Source organism: Dermacentor variabilis, unplaced genomic scaffold, assembly GCF_050947875.1.
Source record: "Dermacentor variabilis isolate Ectoservices unplaced genomic scaffold, ASM5094787v1 scaffold_16, whole genome shotgun sequence".
In the NCBI taxonomy this organism is placed as follows: domain Eukaryota; kingdom Metazoa; phylum Arthropoda; class Arachnida; order Ixodida; family Ixodidae; genus Dermacentor; species Dermacentor variabilis.
In genome coordinates, this window is record NW_027460324.1 from 4,297,589 (window position 1) to 4,318,859 (window position 21,271).

The 21,271-nt window shown below is 45.3% G+C and overlaps 1 protein-coding gene across 2 annotated transcripts in view; it reads left to right on the forward strand.

Annotated features, from left to right (window-relative positions):
- Nucleotides 1–21,271, forward strand: part of LOC142568068 (AP-5 complex subunit mu-1-like) — a 244,330-nt gene that overhangs the window by 168,398 nt on the left and 54,661 nt on the right. For both annotated transcript variants that reach the window (XM_075678152.1, XM_075678151.1), the window contains one exon: nt 16,453–16,550. In XM_075678152.1, coding sequence (XP_075534267.1) covers nt 16,453–16,550 — 98 coding nt within the window. The remainder of the gene's footprint in view (nt 1–16,452; nt 16,551–21,271) is intronic.

Below are 21,271 nucleotides of genomic sequence, written 5' to 3' on the forward strand. Positions count from 1 at the left end.
CGATCGAAGTGTTCGAGGACAGATAAACGCCGTCGTTTGTTTTGGAGCACTTCGAGAAGTCACGTGTACGCAAATGGGAGGGGTATATATTGTCTTGTTCAATCATTACTCATGCACTGATTGAAACCAATTTAATAAAGCACTGAAACAACACACAAAGCGGGTCGTGTCAATACGCGGAGCATGGACTGTACGCTAGTGTCAGCCTTATTGTCCAACCGAGCGGCGTGGCGCGAGGTTCTTCGTTTTCCCTGCAGGTGGTGCTCACAATTTAGGAATTGGTCAATTACTGCGGGCGGTGTGTTGCTCCACGCATGTGCTACCATGTGCACTGCACTGAGCAGAGTTACGTCATAATTTTTCTTTGCCTCCATACATAGCAACATGTGCTCAAGCACTTGTCTTCTGTATCGGCCTTTCACATGCTGAATAATTCCCTGATCCAGAGGCTGCAGGGAAGCCGTTGTGCTAGGCGACAAGAAAAACAGCTGTATGTTTGCCTGCCCCGACACATTATTGTTCGCACTACAGTTATCTAGAACAATTAGCGCTTTGCGCGATTTTGCACAAAAGCAGCAGTCCAGTTCGCACAGCCAGGCCTGAAATATTGCTGAGGTCATCCACGCCTTTCGATTCGAGTGATAGTCTACGGGAAGTTTCTTTATGCTTTTGAAGCATCTCGGCTTTTCTGCTTTGCTGATTATCAATAGCGGTAGCCACTTCGTGCCAATCATGTTGGCAGCCAGCAAAACTGTTATTCTGTCCTTGCTTCGTTTACTGCCAACGCAGGGGTCTCCCTTATATGTGATGGTTTTATCCAGCAGGGCTTTGTAGAAGAGGGCCATCTCATCTGCATTAAAAATGTCGCAGCCATCATAATCGGCTAGGCATGCAGGTAATCCGGCGCTCCAATCTTCGACAATGCCTTCGTTCACAGCCCCTTTCTCGCCGCACATGCTTCGGAAGACCAGGCCGTGTCTTTTCTTGAATCGGTCGATCCAGCCTTCCGATGCCTTGAAGTCTTCGATGCTCAGCTTCAGCACGCACTTTTCGGCTTGTGCACAGATAAAGGGGCCACTCAAAGGCAGCTGTGCATTGCCCGAGTCGGCAATCCATCTTAACAACGCTTCTTCAAGTTTTGGGTGCGCTGCCGTTCGCGGTCTTTTCCTGTTGTCAGTGAACTTGTCACTGTCGTACGCCTAAAGAATTTCTGCTTCATTTTTTGCGTACGTGCTGAGCATGCATCTCTTCGTGTTGAATTTATTCACTATGACCTGCCGAGGCTCCTCTGCCTTCACGGCTTTCAATATTTCTACTTTCGCTGCCAAATCCTTCCCCTCATACTTTGCCCGCTTCGGTGGGGCACATGAGCACATGGTGGCACGGCTTGCGTGGTACAGCTAGGCGCAGCAACGAAGCGACAGGTATACGCACTATGTCAAGAAAAAACAAAGTATAAATGAAAAAAAGAAAAGCGCAAACAAAATTTGACACACGCACCTGAAGCAAACTGATAAAAATGACAATGAAAAAAAAACTGCACAACTCCGCAGCCACACAACTGCACAAGCAAGAGACAACGTCGGAAATTGCGGACAGCAATACAAAGAAAAAAACATGTATGTATAGATTAGGGTTGCTAGCATAGACCGATAACTACCGTGCCGATAACCATAGCAATGCAGAGGTAGTGCCAAGCGCCAAAAGCGACTGCAAAGCCCATAGAGTTTCATATTAGTATAACTAGAAATAAATCTGGCGCTGCGAGCGTTCAACCATCATGGGAATGATGGGAAGTAGAGGCTTCGAATTGGCATTCTGTTGACTGGCGAACTAGTCTACAAGTATTTTTTGGCAGTTTTGGTTTCGCTCCAAATGCAATTGCTATAACCTGCAGTGAGACAGTGCAACGTAAAGCTCTGCCTTTGTTATGTTGCTTGAAGTGGCAATAGCGCGCTGGGCCAGCGGCAGGGACTATGTTTGTGTCGCGGTGTGTTGTCGAAGCCCTGACGAGAAAGCAAAGGCATCGTAAACATTGAAAGAGCATGTTTTGACCATTTGGACCGTGGTTTGTTAAGTGTGTTAGGTTGGCGCTGTAGCGTTACGCGCTTCATGAAACTTCAGAATAGGAAAAAGAAGGCACTACTGATGCAAGACATAGATAGTTGTACTTCTAGTGGCTTGACAATCAAATTTTATTGAGGGCTTATTATGCATTGCTCGTTTATGTGCTCATTGAAATGTGTGTTTTAGGACTTTGAGAACACAAACTTGCTTGTGGTAGGAAAAGTTGCTGCTTCCTGGCTGTATTCTAGTGTCGCAAAATGTGCAAGTGAAAAGCCACGCCATAACGCTTTGGAAGTGGTACGTCAATATAAAATATGATGAAGCATACTCGTAGGAGGCCACTAGCATCCTAGCTAGCTCTGCAGCGGATGTGCTTAAAAGTACTTGAAGACGTTCAGCAATTGTGACAGCCGACACAGCCTTTCGAAAGAGCGAAAGAGTTCGCAAGTGCCTGTCGTCTACGAGAAAAGCCTTGCATTTGCAGTGAGCAGGCGTCGTAGCAGACGACACTTGTAGCATTACTCTCAAGGGTGCAACACTTTCTCACAATACGAAATATTTATTTCCATAAATACTTGATGGTGTATCTTTATATAAGTACTTGCACGGTTGTTATTGCTGTTGCAAAAATAAATAAATAATTATTCTCTGGCGTTAAATAAGGAACAGAATCACACAAGAATGCCAACCCTGGTGTGCCCTGTTGATAAATCATAATAAACCGTTCTTCCATCTCAAAGTCATATAAAGTTTATGTAACGTGTTTTACATTATGTAAGAAGCTGCAGAATAAAATTAGATTCTAGGTGTTAATATTTGAGTATAGCTTCGTTTACTGCGCCACAAGCAAACGCCACTAGTCTAAAAATCGAAGTCAATCTGAAGCCTATACTTTTCCACATTTCTCATTTGCCACGTTTCCCTCTAGGGTATTTATTTAGAAACTCTATGTCAAAGCCATGGTCATTGTACGTCATTGGCACCATGTTTTTCGAGATGCAGGTTTGTCTATTATGTAGCAATAAAATAAACATGGCGGCCTTGATGTATTTCCGGCCTTTCGGCACTCCCAGCACATGCAAGCCTGGCCTTTGTTGCGATCGGCGCATGCTAATCGGAGATGCCGTCGCTGGCGGTGCGATTTGAATGCCCCCTAGTGCCACCAATCCTATATGCCTCACGTGCCTCTGAGCTCCGTGAAGTGTCAGAATTAACCGAAGTACGACCAAATATGTCCAAATTAACGTGAGTTCCGTGCCATAAGGTTATGTACATGTTTGACGGGACCAGACAGCGCGTCCGAATTTCAGAAATAACGGGGGCCAAATTAACGAGGTTTTACTGTAACTACACATGCTTGTACATCCATTGTGAAATATCATAGTCACCCATTTCAGGACACTAAACTTCTGTAAATAAAATTGTTACAAGCTGCAAATTCTAGCAGAGTAAAACTTGAACCAACACTCTGCTTAGGTCCAGGGTTACTTGCATTTATTGCACTTCTCTAGAAGTCATCGAAGGCCTCATCCCCTGATGCACTGTTAAAAAGTTCAGCCACTTTGGCTGGCAGCATGGCTGGGTTACTGTTGTCGACCTCTGAATAACTTGTGCACAATGTTGAAAGTACCTTGGAGCTTGCTGCTGGTATAGCCTCTGCAGCATGGCCTGCTCGAGGCAAACACACGAATAACAGTCGTACCATGCTTGAACGTACATACAAAAATGAAAGGATGACTGGAAGCTGGAAGTACTGTGACTAGTGCTGGACTACTGAGACTTCTTACACGGGCAACTGATGATGACGATAATTAAGTGCTGCTTTTTTAAGTGTCTGGTGCCACATTGTAGCAATGAAAAATTGTGGTGCCTTTTTTTATTTGTTACGTTAGTACCTTGGCTTTCAAGCTTTCTTCTTTTTTAAATTTGACTATAATAGCAAACTAGTATGCATGACCTCCAGTCATGGAGGTGCCTATATCATGGAGGCTATGGTGGCAGTGTTTACCATGGCTGCTGAGCAGGGGCGTAGCCGAGTGGGGGGGGAGGCACTTATGGGGCTTCAGCCCCCCCCTCCTGAAATTTTTTCGTGCTGTCCATGCACCGCCGACCAAAACAACTCCCCGGCACCGGAAATCATTCTAGGTTTTGTCTAGGATGGTCTTTTTCACGCTCGAAAAGGCATTTCACCGTGAACATTGTGAACTCGGGCTGGATTTCACGGCAAGGCCCATGCACCGGGAGTCACATAACGCAAGCAGCCCCTTCCAAGCACTAAGTTTCAAGGGCGTTTTGATGGCGAGCGGGCTCGGCGCCGCATCTTGCGGAGGCTGCGGACTCTACGGAGCGCATGGATGTCAATTCTAAAACTTTATGGGTATAAAGTTCTCATAAACATTTGATGTGAAAGGTGCATTGACATTTCCAAAGTTGTGCTTTAGATTTTAAATTCCGGAACTTTGTGGGTTTAATGTTGTTATCAACATTTGACGCCAAGGTTGCCCTGACTTTTCTAAAGTCTTACATCGGAACATACAACGAGACCAGCCAAATCAACACACTATCAGACAAGTTGACAAAGCACACAGCGAGGTCTGATGACACGAAGCGTTATGGTGGTTCATTTGTGCCATCATGTCACATAAAAAATATCAACATTCTTTTTCACCTACGCCAAAACATCCATGTCAAGACCTATTTATTTTTTCTGCTTTGACATTTATTCACGAGGACACATGGAGCCTCTTCAATTTTTTTTCTACCTGCGGGCTGACAGAGCCAGCCAGAGCATGTGCGCTTTTCTCATGTTGCCCCGACCAACACACGGCTCACTTAATTCGGTGCACGTTCAGGTTTCTCTGGCCGAGTAGATTTTTGCCTGGCAGAGTTTTGGACGCTTTCTGGCTAACAGACGAGAAAATAAACAATGCGTGGTCACCCGCCGCCATCACTGGGGGGCTCGACGGATTGCACCGCGTTCGCTTGAGCGCAACCTCTCCGGAAAATCTTGTATCGCCGGTGTAGGATACCGGGCAGGATGCGTATGGTTCTTGGTGGACCAAGCGTCTCATGTTTTCTTCGATATTCCTTCGGTAGCCACATTAGGTGCCCAAAGTAGGCATTCGATTGTGGCCAACATACGTTCCTTTGTGGTTATTCATTTTGGTGCCCCCGCCCCGGAAAAGGAAAAGAAAAGTACATTGTTGCGGCGGAGCGAATTGTGGCATAGTGAAAGTTCGATTTTGTTACTTCTTCTTTTGTGGAAAGTAATGATCCACGGGACGCTTCAGTTGCCATATACACTTGTTATATTATTGCAATAGCAATTATATGGACACTCCAGGCACATTCCTGTCATTGCCGTCGCCGTCATGTTTCGTATAAAGTCCAAGGGCGATCACATCGTCACTTAAACATCGTGACCACGCGCCGCATGCTGTATGTGCGAGTGAAAGCATAGGGGGGGGGGGGGGATGGAATGGGTGAGCCGAGGATGGTGGCTCACTCTTGTGTGCACAAAGGAGAAAAGTGGGGAGCAAGCGCGATACATCGGGAGGAGTGGATGGAATGGGGGTGGGATCTAGGATTCTGTGAATCTGTGATTGCGTAAAATGTTTATTTGCCTTGTTTGACGCATTATATACACTGACTTTTTCTTAGATACGAAGTTTTATTGGAGACTTATACGTATACTTAAATATCTTGTTGCGAGGTTTTGTTTATACGAGCAGTGAGCTTTGTTTCCAGTAACACTTTTTTGCCCTTTATCAAGCTGTATCTGTGCATTTGTATATTCCATTGTATCTTCGCATTTCTAATGTATAAGGGTGAGTCAAATAAAAGTGAGCCTACCCACCTCGTGCAATAATGGTTCGGTTTATTATCTGCGAGGCATGCACATAGCACACAGGCATCCCTCATTTACAAGAGCGACACGCAGTGTGAGGATAAATGTTCTTTAATGCTCATACACTGGGTTTTGAACATGGTTGCTTGACGTAATGGACGCTCCAGAAGTTGAGCAGCGTGGTGCCGTGAGGTTTTCGGCAGCTGAAGGTGTTTCTCAAAAAGAAATTAGTCGCCGTATGACTTCCGTGTACGTTGAACGTTGCATTTCATTGGCCGCTGTGAAGTGTTGGGGCAAATGGTTCAAAGAAGGACGTGAAAGTTGCAAAGACATTCCGAGACTGGGCCAAAGCCACTGTGCAATCACCCCCAATACAGTTGGTGAGCTGAAACGGAGGTTAAGCATTGATGAACTGGCAGAGCGTGTGGACATCAGTCACGGTTTGGTTCATGCAATATTTCATGAACATCTCGGTTATTGGCTCTTGTGTGCGGAATGAATGCACAAGATTTTCAACTACCACCAGAAGACGGAGAGATTCAGCGCTGCCTTGGCTCATCTGATCCGGTATCACAATGAGAGTGCCAACTTCTTGTCTGCAATTGTGATCGGGGACGAACCATGGTGCCACTACTACGAGCCTGAAACATGGCGGCAAAGCTTACAGTGGAAACATTCGAAGTCAGCACCCCTAAAAAAAAGCAAAGGCCGTCATTTCCACCGGAGAGGTGTTGATTTTTTTCGATCGTCAGGTGCCATTACTGATAGAATTTTCTAAATCTTGAGAGTCTATCAATTATTTTCGATATTGTGAAACGCCGGATCCACTGCGTATCACAATCAAGAACAAATGACATGACAAATTGAGGAATGGGGTCACCTTGTTCCAAGACAATGCCCACGTCGCTGACATGGTTAATACAAAACTGGCAAAGTTCAAGTGGAAAATGCTCTGCAACATCCACCATACAGCTCAGACCTGTCGCCTTGCGACTTCCACATTCTGAGACAACAGAAAAAAACAGCTCAAGGGAACCAGATTTGTGTCAGACAAAGATGTGAAAGAGTCAGTTGCAGACTTTTTGAAGCAGCAATCCAAGGAGTTTTATGAGACGGGAATCACGCGACTCGTTAGTCAATGGGACAAATGTCTAAATGCTCATGGAGACTACTTTCAAATAAAGTACCCCGTTTGTCATACAGTCGTGTTGGCTCACTTTCATTCGACTTGCCCTCATATATTTTGCAGAACTCCTGCTTTTTATTCGTGCTCTATGTTGCGACTATAATTTCAGTGCAATTATTCATGATACCCGACCGTTGACAGCTGCTCCTGTGTTCTCAGCTTGTTCATTTCATGGCCTTTACATTTTTCGTATCAGCAGCATGCACTGATTTGCTGATTTTGAACTGATATAGTTCTAAAGTTCGTGTAATATTTTCTTTACTTATTAAATGGACAAAAAACATGGAAGCATTGATATTGTAACGACGTGGGATCGACGAGTATGCGTAGCAGCACCGCCAAGAAACACACTTTATCAGTCGTCCAAGGGAAAAACAACAATGTCTTCTTCGTTTTCCCCGCTTCACCTAAAAACCCGCGCTACTTCAGCGTCGTCCCCACTGGCGCATACCCGCTGCATTATGGTTCTGCCAAATATAGTTGTGTCAATATCAGGTATTTTGGGCACAATTTTTGGCACATACAGGTATATTCTTTAATGAAAAATACCTATTTACTTGCTTCAACAGTGCGTAGCGTTCAAGAATTCGTCTGCAGCATCTTTGGCAATGGCAATGCAGTTATTATTAATGTATATGATCCCTTGACAAATTGTTTAAGAGGAAGTTTAGCACGGGCCCAACTCCGACGCAGCCTATTTAAGTACATGTAAAACACATAAACGCTTTTCTGATATAACCCATGGATCGCTTTTATTGGAATTTGTTGCATTTAAGAGAGAAAGTTAAATTATAGTGTCTGCTGGAAGCGAAATTTCAATTTAAGGCCTGAATTTTAAGAGATTTTGGAAAATTCGAAAGTTAGAAAAATAAATAGAAGCACGACATTTAAAAACTATAGCTATGCATCAAGAATAGATATCGCGGTTCTGTCAACGGCATCTATTATAACAGTCAAAGCGAACAAATTTGGTATGTCAATTTGTATCTTACAAGAATTGGTTACGTTGTGTACAACGGTTCTGCAAAAGCCATATTTCTTACTAAATACTAAATTTCTTTGAGATTCATATGTAACATATCAATTTTGTCTGCTGTAGATGTACTATTAGATGCAATTCACAGAATTGTGACATTAGTTTTCATTGTTGAGTAACAGTTCTAAACTTGATAGTTTCGTTTTCTAAAAATTTTAAGATTTTACAATTTTTAATAAAGGATTGACAACCTAAATAAAAAACTCGAAACCAAAAGTCAGTAGAATTTAAATTGTCCTTTTAAATGCAACAAACCTCGTCAAATTTGACAGTGGCTGAGGGAAAGAAATTCTCCTTCTATGTATATTTAGATTGGAGCACCCGAGCTAAAGCTTCCCTTTAAGGAGGAGGCCGAGCTGCAATGTGAGCCCCCCCCCCCCCCCCCCCTGAAAGAAATTTCTGGCTGCGCCACTGCTGCTGATTTGCTTACATGGTGAGCCATTGGAGCTGGCATCTGTCGCCGCTGTCACTCCACTGTTAAAACAAGACCAGATTTTTTTTCAAAATGCTCAGGCTTATGCTTTGTTGTATTTAAGAAAAAAACGTGCATATATTGGTCATCCTGGTATGCATGATTTTATGCATATATAAGATGCACCTTTGTATAAGACACACCAATGAAAATTTTGAAAAATAAACTGCATATTGTACACTGGAAAATTTGCTGCGGCTACTGGCCCCACTGTTTTCCATCTAATCCAGGCACTCAATGTCACATTGGTGATGGGATAGGCAAACGTTCAAAATAGTGAATATGGATCAAATAGTCCCTTCTATTCAATTGTATTTGATTTGAGAATTCACTTTAAAATTGTTGAATAATCATTTCTGTTCAAATTCTATAAGGGGATAGAAACACCTATCGGGGTCTCAGGGGAAGAGAGAGAATGATGGAAGTGAGATCAGCTTCAAACGATTCTGTGATGGAGCTGTAGCACAGAGGCACCAGTTTCAGAACGAGCATGCACGGCACGTAGCTCCTGCTCACTAATTTCTAGTTATTCAATAAATAACGGCTTACTTCTAGGGCTGTTTCAACTTTTCATTTGATCAGTCTTGCTATTTGGCCAGATGAACCAATGTGCGGTGCTGTAGTGTCACACTTATAACCTTCAATGAACAGGCCACTGTGTGTGCTTGTGGTGACATGCTGTTCCCTTGGTTCATTTCTGCCATTGTCATGGTGCTCCGGATAACTGAGTTTCTCATTTACAAGCCTCTCAATTAATCGGATGTCCAATTGTGAAAACTGTATTACACACAGGTGTCAAATAATGTATTAAGCCTCATTTTTTGCCAAATGAACTCTGCAAAGGTGAAATATTTCACTTTGTTTACAAATGAGAAAATATTCTCTCAAATATTCGTATCTGATTAGAAATTACACTATTAGCACACCCATAATTGTTTCCTGGGTAAGCTTATTTTTCAAGTTGAACCTCAAATACCATATTTTTTGGTGTATAACTCATGTCTTTTTCAGAATTTTTTGTTGGTGCATCCTTTAGAATGGTGCGACTTATATACAGTCAAAATCAGATTGGATGCTATGGCCACACCATTTTTATCAAGCAGGCATCAAATGATGCTCCACCACGCACCACCTTCTGCTATGCACAGCAACTTCACTGCACTCGTTGCCATTGTTGCTGTGAACTTTGCATGTGTTGTCACAGCCACGCCAACCATGACATCATATTGTAACCAAATTCAGCGAAGTTATGAGGCAAAGTTCGAGCTGCATGCAGTTGAATTTGCAGTGGAGCATGGAAACCTGGCAGCAGGGAGGAAATTGGAAGTCAGCGAGAAAATGATCCGGGACTGGCACAATGCCTCCAGTGTGCTCCGGACAATGAAGTCAACAAAGAAAGTGAACTGCAGCAAGAAGGCACGCTGGCCGGACCTTGAGCATTGTCTCCGCACGTGGGTGCTGCAACAATGTGCCGAAGGCAGAGGGCTGCCAACAGTGCAGCTGCATCTGACAGAGACCAATGCTGCTGTCTTCAAGGGTGGTCCACCGTGGTGTTTCTGCTTTATGCGGCGGAATAAGTTGGTCATGAGAGCTCGGATGACAATGTACCAGAAGCTGCCTGGCGACTCTCAGGCACAGCTTGACAACTTCAGCTCATTCGTGAGGGAGGAAATCGACAAGAAGGATGTCAGTGTGAGCCACATCGTCAACATGGATGAAGTCCCACTGACTTTCAATATTCTGCTTGGGAGGAGTGTCACCGAGAAAAGCAAAAAAACTGTTGCGGTGAGGACAACAGGCTGTGAGAAGTCACACTTCACCATTGTTCTCACCTGTTGTGTGGATGACACAAAGCTGCTGCCTAAGCTGATATTATAGCTTGGGCTGTTACGGGCTCATTCCAATAGCCGTTTTGGCTATCGATAGTATCCATCGCTGCCAGTGTCCATGGCAGCTTTCATCAGGAATGATTAAAAAAAAATACCCAGTTCACACCTGGATCGAACTCGGGCCTGCTGGATGGGAGTCGGATACTCAACCACTGACCCACGCCAGCTCTTGCTAGCATGCAGCAGAAAAATGCCCTATATACGCATCCTAGCACGCGAGGAGACACGCGATGTGACATGCTCTCTGTGTAGCATCGATATGTGCATATTTTGCGTTGCAGTTGCATATTATTACACGACGTAAAACACTGTGTAGCAGGTGCACAGCGAGCGGCCATTAAAGAAAGTTTGAGGAAGAAAAAGAAGTATAAGGAGATGTATACTAGAATGTTAGAAAATAATATTTATTGTGTGCCTGATTAAATCATGCTGGCTAGGTGGCTATGTCACCTCCGCTTTTTGAAGGGGATGCCAATAAATCATCATCATCACCCTTAGCATCGTATCGTGCCACTTGCCTTGTGATGTGAGATGCACGCTGTATAGCGTCTATACGTGCGCACCCTTTGCATTACAGTTGTGTATTGTTATACCAGGTGGCATGCCATGTAGCAGTTGCATAATGCATAGTGGTACAAGGTAGATGGAGAAGTCTTGTGGAAGAAAAAGATTATGGAAACATATAAATATTGATGTAAAGAAAAACATGTAGGGCATGCCAATTAATTCAAGCAGGCCATGTTACTGTTTATCACCGTCCCCTTTCAGATTGAATGATTAAATCATCATTAGCATCATACCGGCTGTGCCATTTGACATGCAATGTGACATGTGCACCACGTGGTGGAGACACATACAAACTTTGCATTGCAGTTCTCTTATATTCCACCAGGTGTCCCGACACGTAGCAGTTGCATATAGCAGTTGCGTGCTGCATGTAGCTGGACCTGGTTAACTCAAGTAGGCCAGGTGATCATTTGTCACCACCTCGTGTCGAAGAGGATGCCAACAAACCATCACTATCACCATCAACAGTAACATACTGTGCCATGAGTCAAGGGATGTGCTATGTGCGCCGCGTAGTCTGCACATTTGACAGGGATAGGCGGGCTAGTTGGTGGTCGATATTGGAATGCATTATGTAACTGCGCAAACAACAAAGGACAAAGAAGGAAACACACAGGACAGGCGCGGAACTTCTACTGAGATTTACTCCGGGAAATCCCACATTTATACATGTATCATAATCACACTTGCCAATCATCAGACAACCATCACTTGACGTTGGCATGCAGGCGTGACTGGCATAAATTTGCATGTAAATATTTGAACTTTTTATCACTCAGGGACACTGAAGAGCTGCTTGTGCAGCTGCCAGATTGCATTTTTATACAGTAAGCTTCATAGATTTCTCGGCTCAGTTGTGACGCAAACCTATTCAAGACTTTAGTGTCGCGGAACCTAGGCGTGCATTTACGACAGTGGCGACAATAGTCAGCCAATTTGCCACCCCCCCTCCCCCCGCCAATCCTTCTACCCCTGCGCGGTGCTCCTGCAGTCTGACGTTTAGACACCGTCCCGTCTGCTCTATGTAGCTGTTGCCACAAGAGAAAGGTATCTGGTACACTACCCCTATTCTGCATGGGACGAACCTGTCAACAAGCTTGATACCACATTCATTTCTTTTTTTTTCTTCATTCTTCGTTCTTCTTTCTTTTTTTCTTTGTTTGGTGCCGAGGCCTAGCCTACTGGCGTCAGTGTGGATTTTCGTATCGGTGTCTTCGTCGAAGTGTGCAAGTACCAGGGAGACTGCATGTGTTGTTTAAGTTCTTGAAATGCGTCGGCCTACAGCGTTTCCCACTTGAACTCAACATGACATTTAGTTAGATGTGATTCATGCATTCATGCACTTTTCATGCACAGCGATGCATGAAAAGTCTTTGACGAAGTGCCTGTAGTAGGCACAAATGCCAAGGAATCTACACATTACCTTCTTGTCGGTGGCCTGCTGGAACTTCGCAGTGGTGGCTGTCTTCTGTGGGTCAGGGCGTACTCCACACTTGCTGATACCGTGCCCCAGGAACAGCAGCTCTTCGTACGCAAAGGAGCACTTTTCCGGTTTCAGAGTGAGTCTGGAAGACTTGATTGTCTTTAGTACTGTTTCAAGGCGTCTCAAGTGCTCGTCAAAACTTGCAGAAGAAATGACGATGACATCCAAGTAGATGAGGCAGGTCTGCCACTTCAACCCTGCTAACACCGTGTTCATCACGCGCTGGAATGTTGCAGGTGCCAGGCACAGTCCGAATGGTATGACCTTGGAACTCATAGAGGCCATCTGGCGTGAGGAAAGCAGTCTATTCACAATCCTGCTTGTTGACTTCCATTTGCCAGTAGCCAGTCTTGAGATCCATCGGCGAGAAGTATTTAGCATTGCTGAGCCGATCCATTGCATTGTCTATCAGTGGAAGGGGGTACACGCCTTTCTTCATACTCTTGTTCAATCAGTGATAATTGATGCAGAAACGTAGGGTTCCGTGCTTTTTCTTTACCAAGACTATGCGAAGACTATGCGAGATGCCCACAACCTTTTTGATGGCTGGATAATGTCGCGCAGCATTTTGTGGACTTGTTGCCTTCTAGCTTCACGTTAAAACTTGGAATGGGCTCTGGCAGAGTGGTCGAGCACACTCTTCAGTTATTATGCGATGCTTTGTAACTGGTGTTTGTCGAATCGTTGATGACATCAAAAAGCAATCTTTGTGTCATCGGAGAAGACTTCTGAGCTTTTGCTGCTTACTCATGGGGAGACTTGAATTTATCTTGAAGTCTGATTTAGGAACTATGGTCGTTGAGGTAGATGCCACAAAATCCGAAAGGACAATCACATTTCTGGTTTCTAGAATTTCCTTGATGTATGCGATCGTCGTGCCCTTGTAGATGTACTTGAACTCTTGGCTAAATTTGGTCAGCAACACTTTGATCTTTCCTCCATGCAGTTGAGTGATCCCTCTTGCGACAAAAGTTTCACGATTGAGCAGTATACGTTCGTCACCCTCGATGACGCCTTCTACATCTGCAGAGGTGTCGGTACTGACGGAAATGACAATGCTGGAGCGGGGTGGGATGCTGACTTGATTTTCGAACACACTCATGGCATGGTGTCTATGAGAGCTCTCCGGTGGTATTGTTTGTTCATCAGACAGCGTTATCTATTTTGACTTCAGGTTGATGACTGTGCCGTGTTGGTTCAAAAAGTCCATGTCAAGATTTACATCTCGTGAACACTGTTGGAGGATAACGAAGGTGTCAGGGTAGGTGCGATCATTAATGGTAAATCGGGCCATGCAGATTCCAGTGGGCATTATTAGGTGTCCTCCAGTGGTCCGGATTTGAGGACCTTCTCATGAAGTCTTTTTCTTCATCTAGTCTGTGAGGGGTCCACTCATCACGGAGTAGTTGGCTCCAGTGTCCACTAAGGTGGTGACTGCATGGCCATTGAGTGGCACATCGAGGTCAATGGTTCTTTGTCTTGCATTGCAGTCAGGTCTTGGTGCTGCATTACGTCTGCATCGTGTTGACTTGTAGCTGGAATGTCACCTTGTCTAGACTTCGTCGGGATGGTGGCGTCTCGTTGATATATCGTCGAGATAGACTTTTTGGCGTCTTCGTCGGCGGTGGGGGATCTTTGTCAGTTTGACGAACAGCAGCCGCACCTCCATCGGTTGTTTCTTTTAGTTTTCCGGATATGGGCTGAGGGACCGGCCCCAGGCTGGACCATTGTATGGACGGCACTGTGGTGACAGGTAGCGGCCTGGTGACGGCGAACAGGATGGTCGTCGAGGGCTCCACTGGGTATTGGCGAGGTACTAGTCAGCGATATCACGAAAGCGTTCACTTTCCTGAGGGTGCGATGCATTGACGGCAAAACCCTCGCAGTTCCATCTCACAGTAAGGACATCGGTGGTAGATGTGGCCGGCTTCTCCTGGATGGTGGTCGGGGGCTTGCCAAACGTCAGTCTTCCTTGGAATACTGCATGGGGCGATGAATTGGCTTGCTAGCGGTGGTGGGGGTCGTAGGACTGCTTTGATAGTCTCGCGAAGTTCGTTAGTGGCCAGTGACTGAACTCCAGCGTAGTTTGTTGAGTTTGTGTGGCAGTTGAACTGCTGGTTCCGCATTTTCAGTGTCTTCTTGATGCTGGTGGCCTCGCGAAGAAACTCGTCGACGGTCTTTGGTGGGCTTCATACTATTCCGGCAAAGATTTCCTCCTTTACACCACGCTTGAGTAGGCGGGCTCTCTTCTCCTCGGACATTTCCGGGTCGGCGTGGTTGGAATAGACGGGTCATTTCTTCAGTGAAGATTGCGATGGTCTCATTGGGCAGCTGCACTCAGGTTTCTAGTAGTGCTTGGGCTTATTCTCTGCGTATGACGCTTGTGAATGTCTGCAGGAAGCCGCTTTGTAACAAGTTCCACATCATTAAGGTGACTTCTCTATTCCCAAGCCACGTCCTGGTGGCATCTTCCAATGTGAAAAAGACATGTCACAGCTTGTTGTCGGAGTCTCAGTTGTTGAAGGCCGTGGTTCGTTCATACGTCTCCAACCAGGTTTCTGGGTCTTCAGATGATGATCCATGGAAGGCGGGTGGGTCTCGAGGTTCCAGCAGAATGGGGGAGGCTGGGGCAGCCATTGGGGTTGCTGACTTGGGCTTGATCCCTCTGGTCTTTTCGGGAAGAGGCCTGTGTTCCAGTAGCAGTCCTTGCTGCCTACGGCTAGCTCACTGGTCTTTCGCGACATTGGTGTTGTCTTCGAGTTTCGGGCTTAGATCGCGGCTTTGCGGGGGGTGTTCGGTACATGAGCGCACTAACACTTCCACCAGATGTCACGTAGTAGTGACAGTGAACAAGGTAGCAAAACTGTGAATGGTGGAACTAGCATTTTATTGGGCGAATCTGTGCCCTCAAAAACAGGCTACACTCAAAGAACAACGATAGCGGCGATTACAGTCGGTGATCGTCGAAAATCTGCTCAGTGGGTCAAGTGCATTGGCTTTTATGCATCAGTCATCAGAGATTCCAGAGTAATCGCTGACGCCTGCATGTCTTCCAGAAAGTTCTACACCATTCGCATTGCGCATATATGAAATCAGATTACACAAGGTTCGGTGACAACAGAGTGGATAGAACCATCAATAACATTGGAGAAACTTTCAATACATGCAGGTGCGTCCTGCACGGTACGATAACATTTGTTAGGCAGTGAAAAGCGGTCACTTGAAAAAAATAAAGAAGTACATGTGTCAGTATTGTCTAGATGTTGGAAGGCACTTGCACATGTGTCAGCACTGCCTACCGAGGGATGCGTGCAGAGGTGGTGGCCACCGCAAGCATGTATTTTCGTCACATTTTCTTACGAACTGATCCTCAACAAGTTTTTAAATTGCTTACTGAATGAACAGGTGTATCTTGTACACCGGTGCGACTTGTATATGTTCTTTTTTTCGAAAGAACTGCCGTTTTGAGGAGGGTGCGACTTATAGACAGGAAAATATGGTACATGATGTCTGATGTCTCATGGTACATGATGTAATGAATTATCAAATGTATAAGTAAAAGAAAATTCTGATATTAGTGTAATGAATATATTTTTACAACAAATCTAACATAGAAAAGGCATTTTTGTATTGGACATGACTTTACTATGAAGAGGTTTATCTGCACTCAGTATGCACTGAGGTTTGAAGGTGCCTGGTTCATAACTTAACTAAGTGGCACACATTTGGGAACAAAAAGCGCTCAAATCGAAACAGAGAATAGAGCAGCATGTTCTGTGTGTTTTCATTCATTGTCCTGAGTTTACCACGGTATGTTCCTAATTTCAGATTCATGTGTGCATGGTGTGTCCAGTACAGCTGTAAGAAGTAGATTGGTAACTGTGGAACACTTTCTGCTCTTGCAGGGGGACAAGCATATTGATTTTCTTCTCCAACTGAAGCTGCAAGCAGGCATCAAGAATGCATTCCAGTCACTGGATGTTAGGATTCCATTCTTTAACAGGTACTCTTGCACTCTGACCGATGACACTGATCAAATTATCTGGCAGGTTCACTTTGAGAAGAGACGGAAGAAAATGCCCAGTAATGCTGCTACTGCCTTCATTTCGCAGTACTTACCCAATTTTTACACACACCCTCATCTGATGCACACCCACTTTTTATGGGTTGAAAGTATAAAATTAACATAATTGGTGTGAGAGCTTCTAAAGAAGTAAAAAATCTAGCATTCACCCAATTTCTTGAAAAAAGAGATGTTGCATTTCATCTGGTTCTGACAATTGGAAAAAGATAAACCAGCCAATTTTACCTCCGCAAAATAGAAATTTATTTACACTTGTCCTCACTCTCCGACATGACTCTATCTCTCTCTGTGTGGTCCACAGCATGTCATCGTCCATACAAACAACCAGCCTATTCTCCTCCCTTGGCTGCCCCACTGCATTGTGTTGATGACGATGATCTCTTTCCTACCGGTGGCGCCATCTTGCTGTTGCTGTCTCCGCCACACAGTCCTTACACGTCTCCCCCCCACAGTACATAAGTCCATCACGGGCATGGCCAATCGGGGTTCATAAGACGTTGTCAGCTGGACAGTATTGGCTATCCTGCGACGATGCCCTGTCTTGGGATCTGTCAGCAGGAAGTCGTTAGCACCAACATTGGGCCTCTTCAATTTTCCACTTCTGACTGCCCATGGGCTGCCAGTGCCAGCTGGAGTGCCTTCATTTTTGTCGTTTGGTCTGGCTACTATCCGGAAGTTCTCTGGCTAGCAGACGACTAAAAGAGGCGATGAGCAGTCGCCACCATCTTTGTTGGGACTTGACGGGCGCTTGAGGAGTTTTACCTCACTCAGTCAACTGGCTACGGTCACCTTCAGATTGCATTACTTCTAATGTTATCTAAGATTCTAATGTCCCATTCCTCCTTGTGAGGGGGTGTGATACGAGGGGCGGCAAACCATTTGAAGCTTTCTTTTGTGTGTGTCCCATTAAGGCTTGTTACCGGCCACAAACCGGCATGCTCTCATGCGTACATGCTATCTGCACTGTGTTCCGCACAAGTTGTAGATGCTCTGCCCTTTCGTTCTGCACCACACATTGCGGTGAATTTTTGGTTCATCTTTCTCTGGTGGTAAACCTTTTCACATCTCTCACGTATGCGGTGATATCTTCTTTCTCTGCAGTTAGCAGTCGCAGCTATCTCGTGTTCTCTCTCATAGGCTTGGTTGGGTGGTAGCTTGAAACTGATGTGTTCTAACGATAGGCTATTGATGTTTAAGAATGCACTGGTTAATTAATGGCCACACGTATGTTAGCTTATTGCTCTCATGATCGGCCAATACTATTTTTCGTGTGAGACCTTTTGCTGGTCACAGGTGGCATGCATTCTCATGTGTTAACTGCAGCCCCAGCTCCTTAAGCACAGAGGCAGAAGAAAAGCACCATCAGCCGAAACAAGCTTTCTTAAATTGAAGCCCGTGCAAGTATCTTGGCACGGAATTTTATGCATGTAAGATGTACCTGATATCCTGCTTTTTTGTCTTGTGTGGGGTCTCACACATGTTCTTGGGACAAAGGAATGAAAACCAAGAAGAGTAGTGGAAACAATCACTAGGGCATTTATTGCACAATTCATACACTAATGCCTGCTAGCTGAATCACAGCACACAGAACAACCTGATGGGCGTGCCACAAATCGAGGAAGTCCGGCTCACTGTGACTGGATAGCGAGTGAATAAGTTTGCCCCCCGTGCTGGACACCAACGCCTAATTGTTCACGTGTGTTGTTACATGAACAGTGGTGCATTTGAATGATCATGTACATCCATTCCGGTGTCTTGCTCTATGCCTTTAGCCAGAGGGTTCTGCGAAGCTGGTTGACGCACGCGCAAAAGGTCTGTGCCGCTTGCCGATCCCAAGCCAAAGACGAATAGCCTACTCCCTGTTGTCCACGAGTAGCCTTGCCGTTAAGTGGCATTAGCAGCACAATACTCGCACCATCTCTTGTAATATGCTGGAAATGCACCAACCACAGTCGGCACTTGGCTACGTGGAGAAGCCGAATTACAGGAGACGTGAGAGCCATGCGGGGAAAACAACATCACGGGATGCCTGAAAGTCGAGCCTCCCCACATCCCCCCCAACCTTAAATCACGACAAACTCTGCCGAAACATGTCACACAGTCTAACATCATCACCTGCTTCACAAACAAGAGGTAGCACATGTGGCAGTGGCCGCACTGAGAAAATCTACACACTGTCCATAACATGTGCACCGACAATATCTCTGAGGTACACTGCTGGCATCCGTTGGTCACAGCAGCAGCCCTGCAAACTTGACTGCACAAGTCCAGGCCAGGATCCCAGGAATGATGACGCACTACGTGGCACAAGCAAGCATTGGTGGCCCCGATACGCTCTGTTGGCGAGAGCCTCGGTAGCCACTTGTGGCTGCTGGCTGTTTTGCGAGCTGTACACGGGCGGTCGCTGAAGTTGCTGCAACAAACTGCCCACAGACATCTCCATTGTCTGGGGTAGCTCGATCATAGTCCGGAGCTGCAGTGCAGACAATGTGCAGGTGACAGCAAACTAGGGGTGACTCCGCTCATGCTGCATACACTCAATACACTGGACAAAGACTGTAATAGTGCAAGAGAGAGCCATCCTGCATGCGCGCTACCCACGTTGTAAGATGTTCAATTCGGCTAGCAAAAGATCAGGTGGCTACTCAGATGCTAAGTTCATGGAAACAAAGCTCGCTTTTTTCAGTCAGGCAAGTGATTTCAATTCGTGTGAGATTGACTAGAATGAGGGAAGCAAAGTTCGACAACTCAATGCCACATTCCACGAGGTTGTGTCCTTCTATATGCGACAGGCAGCTTTGTTAAGCCTTAAGCCTAATGATTCACTACCCTGACAGCAACCAGCGTCCAAAAATAACACCCAATAAAAGCTCAAGACAGGCAGCCATGAGGAGACTTCAGCTCTGTGAGGTGGCCCTCTACCCCGCTTGGTACACACAGCATCCAAGTCTGCGGCACCCATGATCCCAGATGGTGTCAAAGCGCCCGGTGCCAGGCCGCAATACCAGACAGTCCATTGTGCCACCTATGGCTCATAGCTACCTATCGCTCATAGCCACCCTGCTCCCAGAGCCACGACTTCCAGTGTCAATGAGATAAAAGAAGCTGTTCCAGATCAAGCTACAGAACAGGTATTCGGCTATAACTCAGGAAGAGGACCTTAGTGTTGAAGCAATGAACGACAATCTAATGAGCATCATTAAGGAGTGTGCAATAGAAGTCGGCGGTAACTCCGTTAGACAGGTGACCAGTAAGCTATCGCAGGAGACGAAAGATGTGATCAAGAAATGCCAATGTATGAAAGCGTTAAACCCTACAGCTAGAATAGAACTGGCAGAACTTTCGAAGTTAATCAACAAGCGTAAAACAGCTGACATAAGGAAGTATAATATGGATAGAATTGAACATGCTCTCAGGAACGGAGGAAGCCTAAAAGCAGTGAAGAAGAAACTAGGAATTGGCAAGAATCAGATGTATGCTTTAAGAGATAAAGCCGGCAACATCATTATACTAATATGGATGAGATAGTTCAAGTGGCTGAGGAGTTCTATAGAGATTTATACAGTACCAGTGGCACCCACGACGATAATGGAAGAGAAAATATTGTAGAGGAATTCGAAATCCCACAGGTAACGCCGGAAGAAGTAAAGAAAGCCTTGGGAGATATGCAAAGGGGGAAGGCAGCTGGGGAGGATCAGGTAAAAGCACATTTGTTGAAGGATGGTGGGCAGATTGTTCTAGAGAAACTGGCCACCCTGTATACGCAATGCCTCATGACCTCGAGCGTACCGGAATCTTGGAAGAACGCTAACATAATCTTAATCCACAAGAAAGGGGATGCCAAAGACTTGAAAAATTATAGACCGATCAGCTTACTGTCAGCTGCCTACAAACTATTCACTAAGGTAATCGCAAATAGAATCAGGAACACCTTAGACTTCTGTCAAGCGAAGGACCAGGCAGGATTCCGTAAAGGCTACTCAACAATAGACCATATTCACGATATCAATCAGGTGATAGAGATTTGTGCGGAATATAACCAACCCTTATATATAGCTTTCATTGATTACGAGAAAGCGTTTGATTCTGTCGAAACCTCAGCAGTCATGGAGGCATTACGGAACCAGGGTGTAGACGAGCCATATGTAAAAGTACTGAAAGATTTCTATAGCGGCTCCACAGCCACCGTAGTCCTCCATAAAGAGAGCAACAAAATCCCAATAAAGAAGGAATCAGGCAGGGAGATACGGTCTCTCCAATGCTATTCACAGCGTGTTTACAGGAGGTATTCAGAGACCTGGATTGGGAAGAATTGGGGATAAAAGTTAATGGAGAATACCTTAGTAACTTGCGATTCACTGATGATATTGCCTTGCTTAGTAACTCAGGGGACCAAATGCAATGCATGCTCACTGACCTGGAGAGGCAAAGCAGAGGAGTGAGTCTAAAAATTAATCTGCAGAAAAGTAAAGTAATGTTTACCAGTCTTGGAAGAGAACAGCAATTTACAATAGGTAGCGAGGCACTGGAAGTGGTAAGGGAATACATCTACTTAGGGCAGGTAGTGACGGCAGATCCGGATCATGAGACGGAAATAATCAGAAGAATAAGAATGGGCTGGGGTGCATTTGGCAGGCATT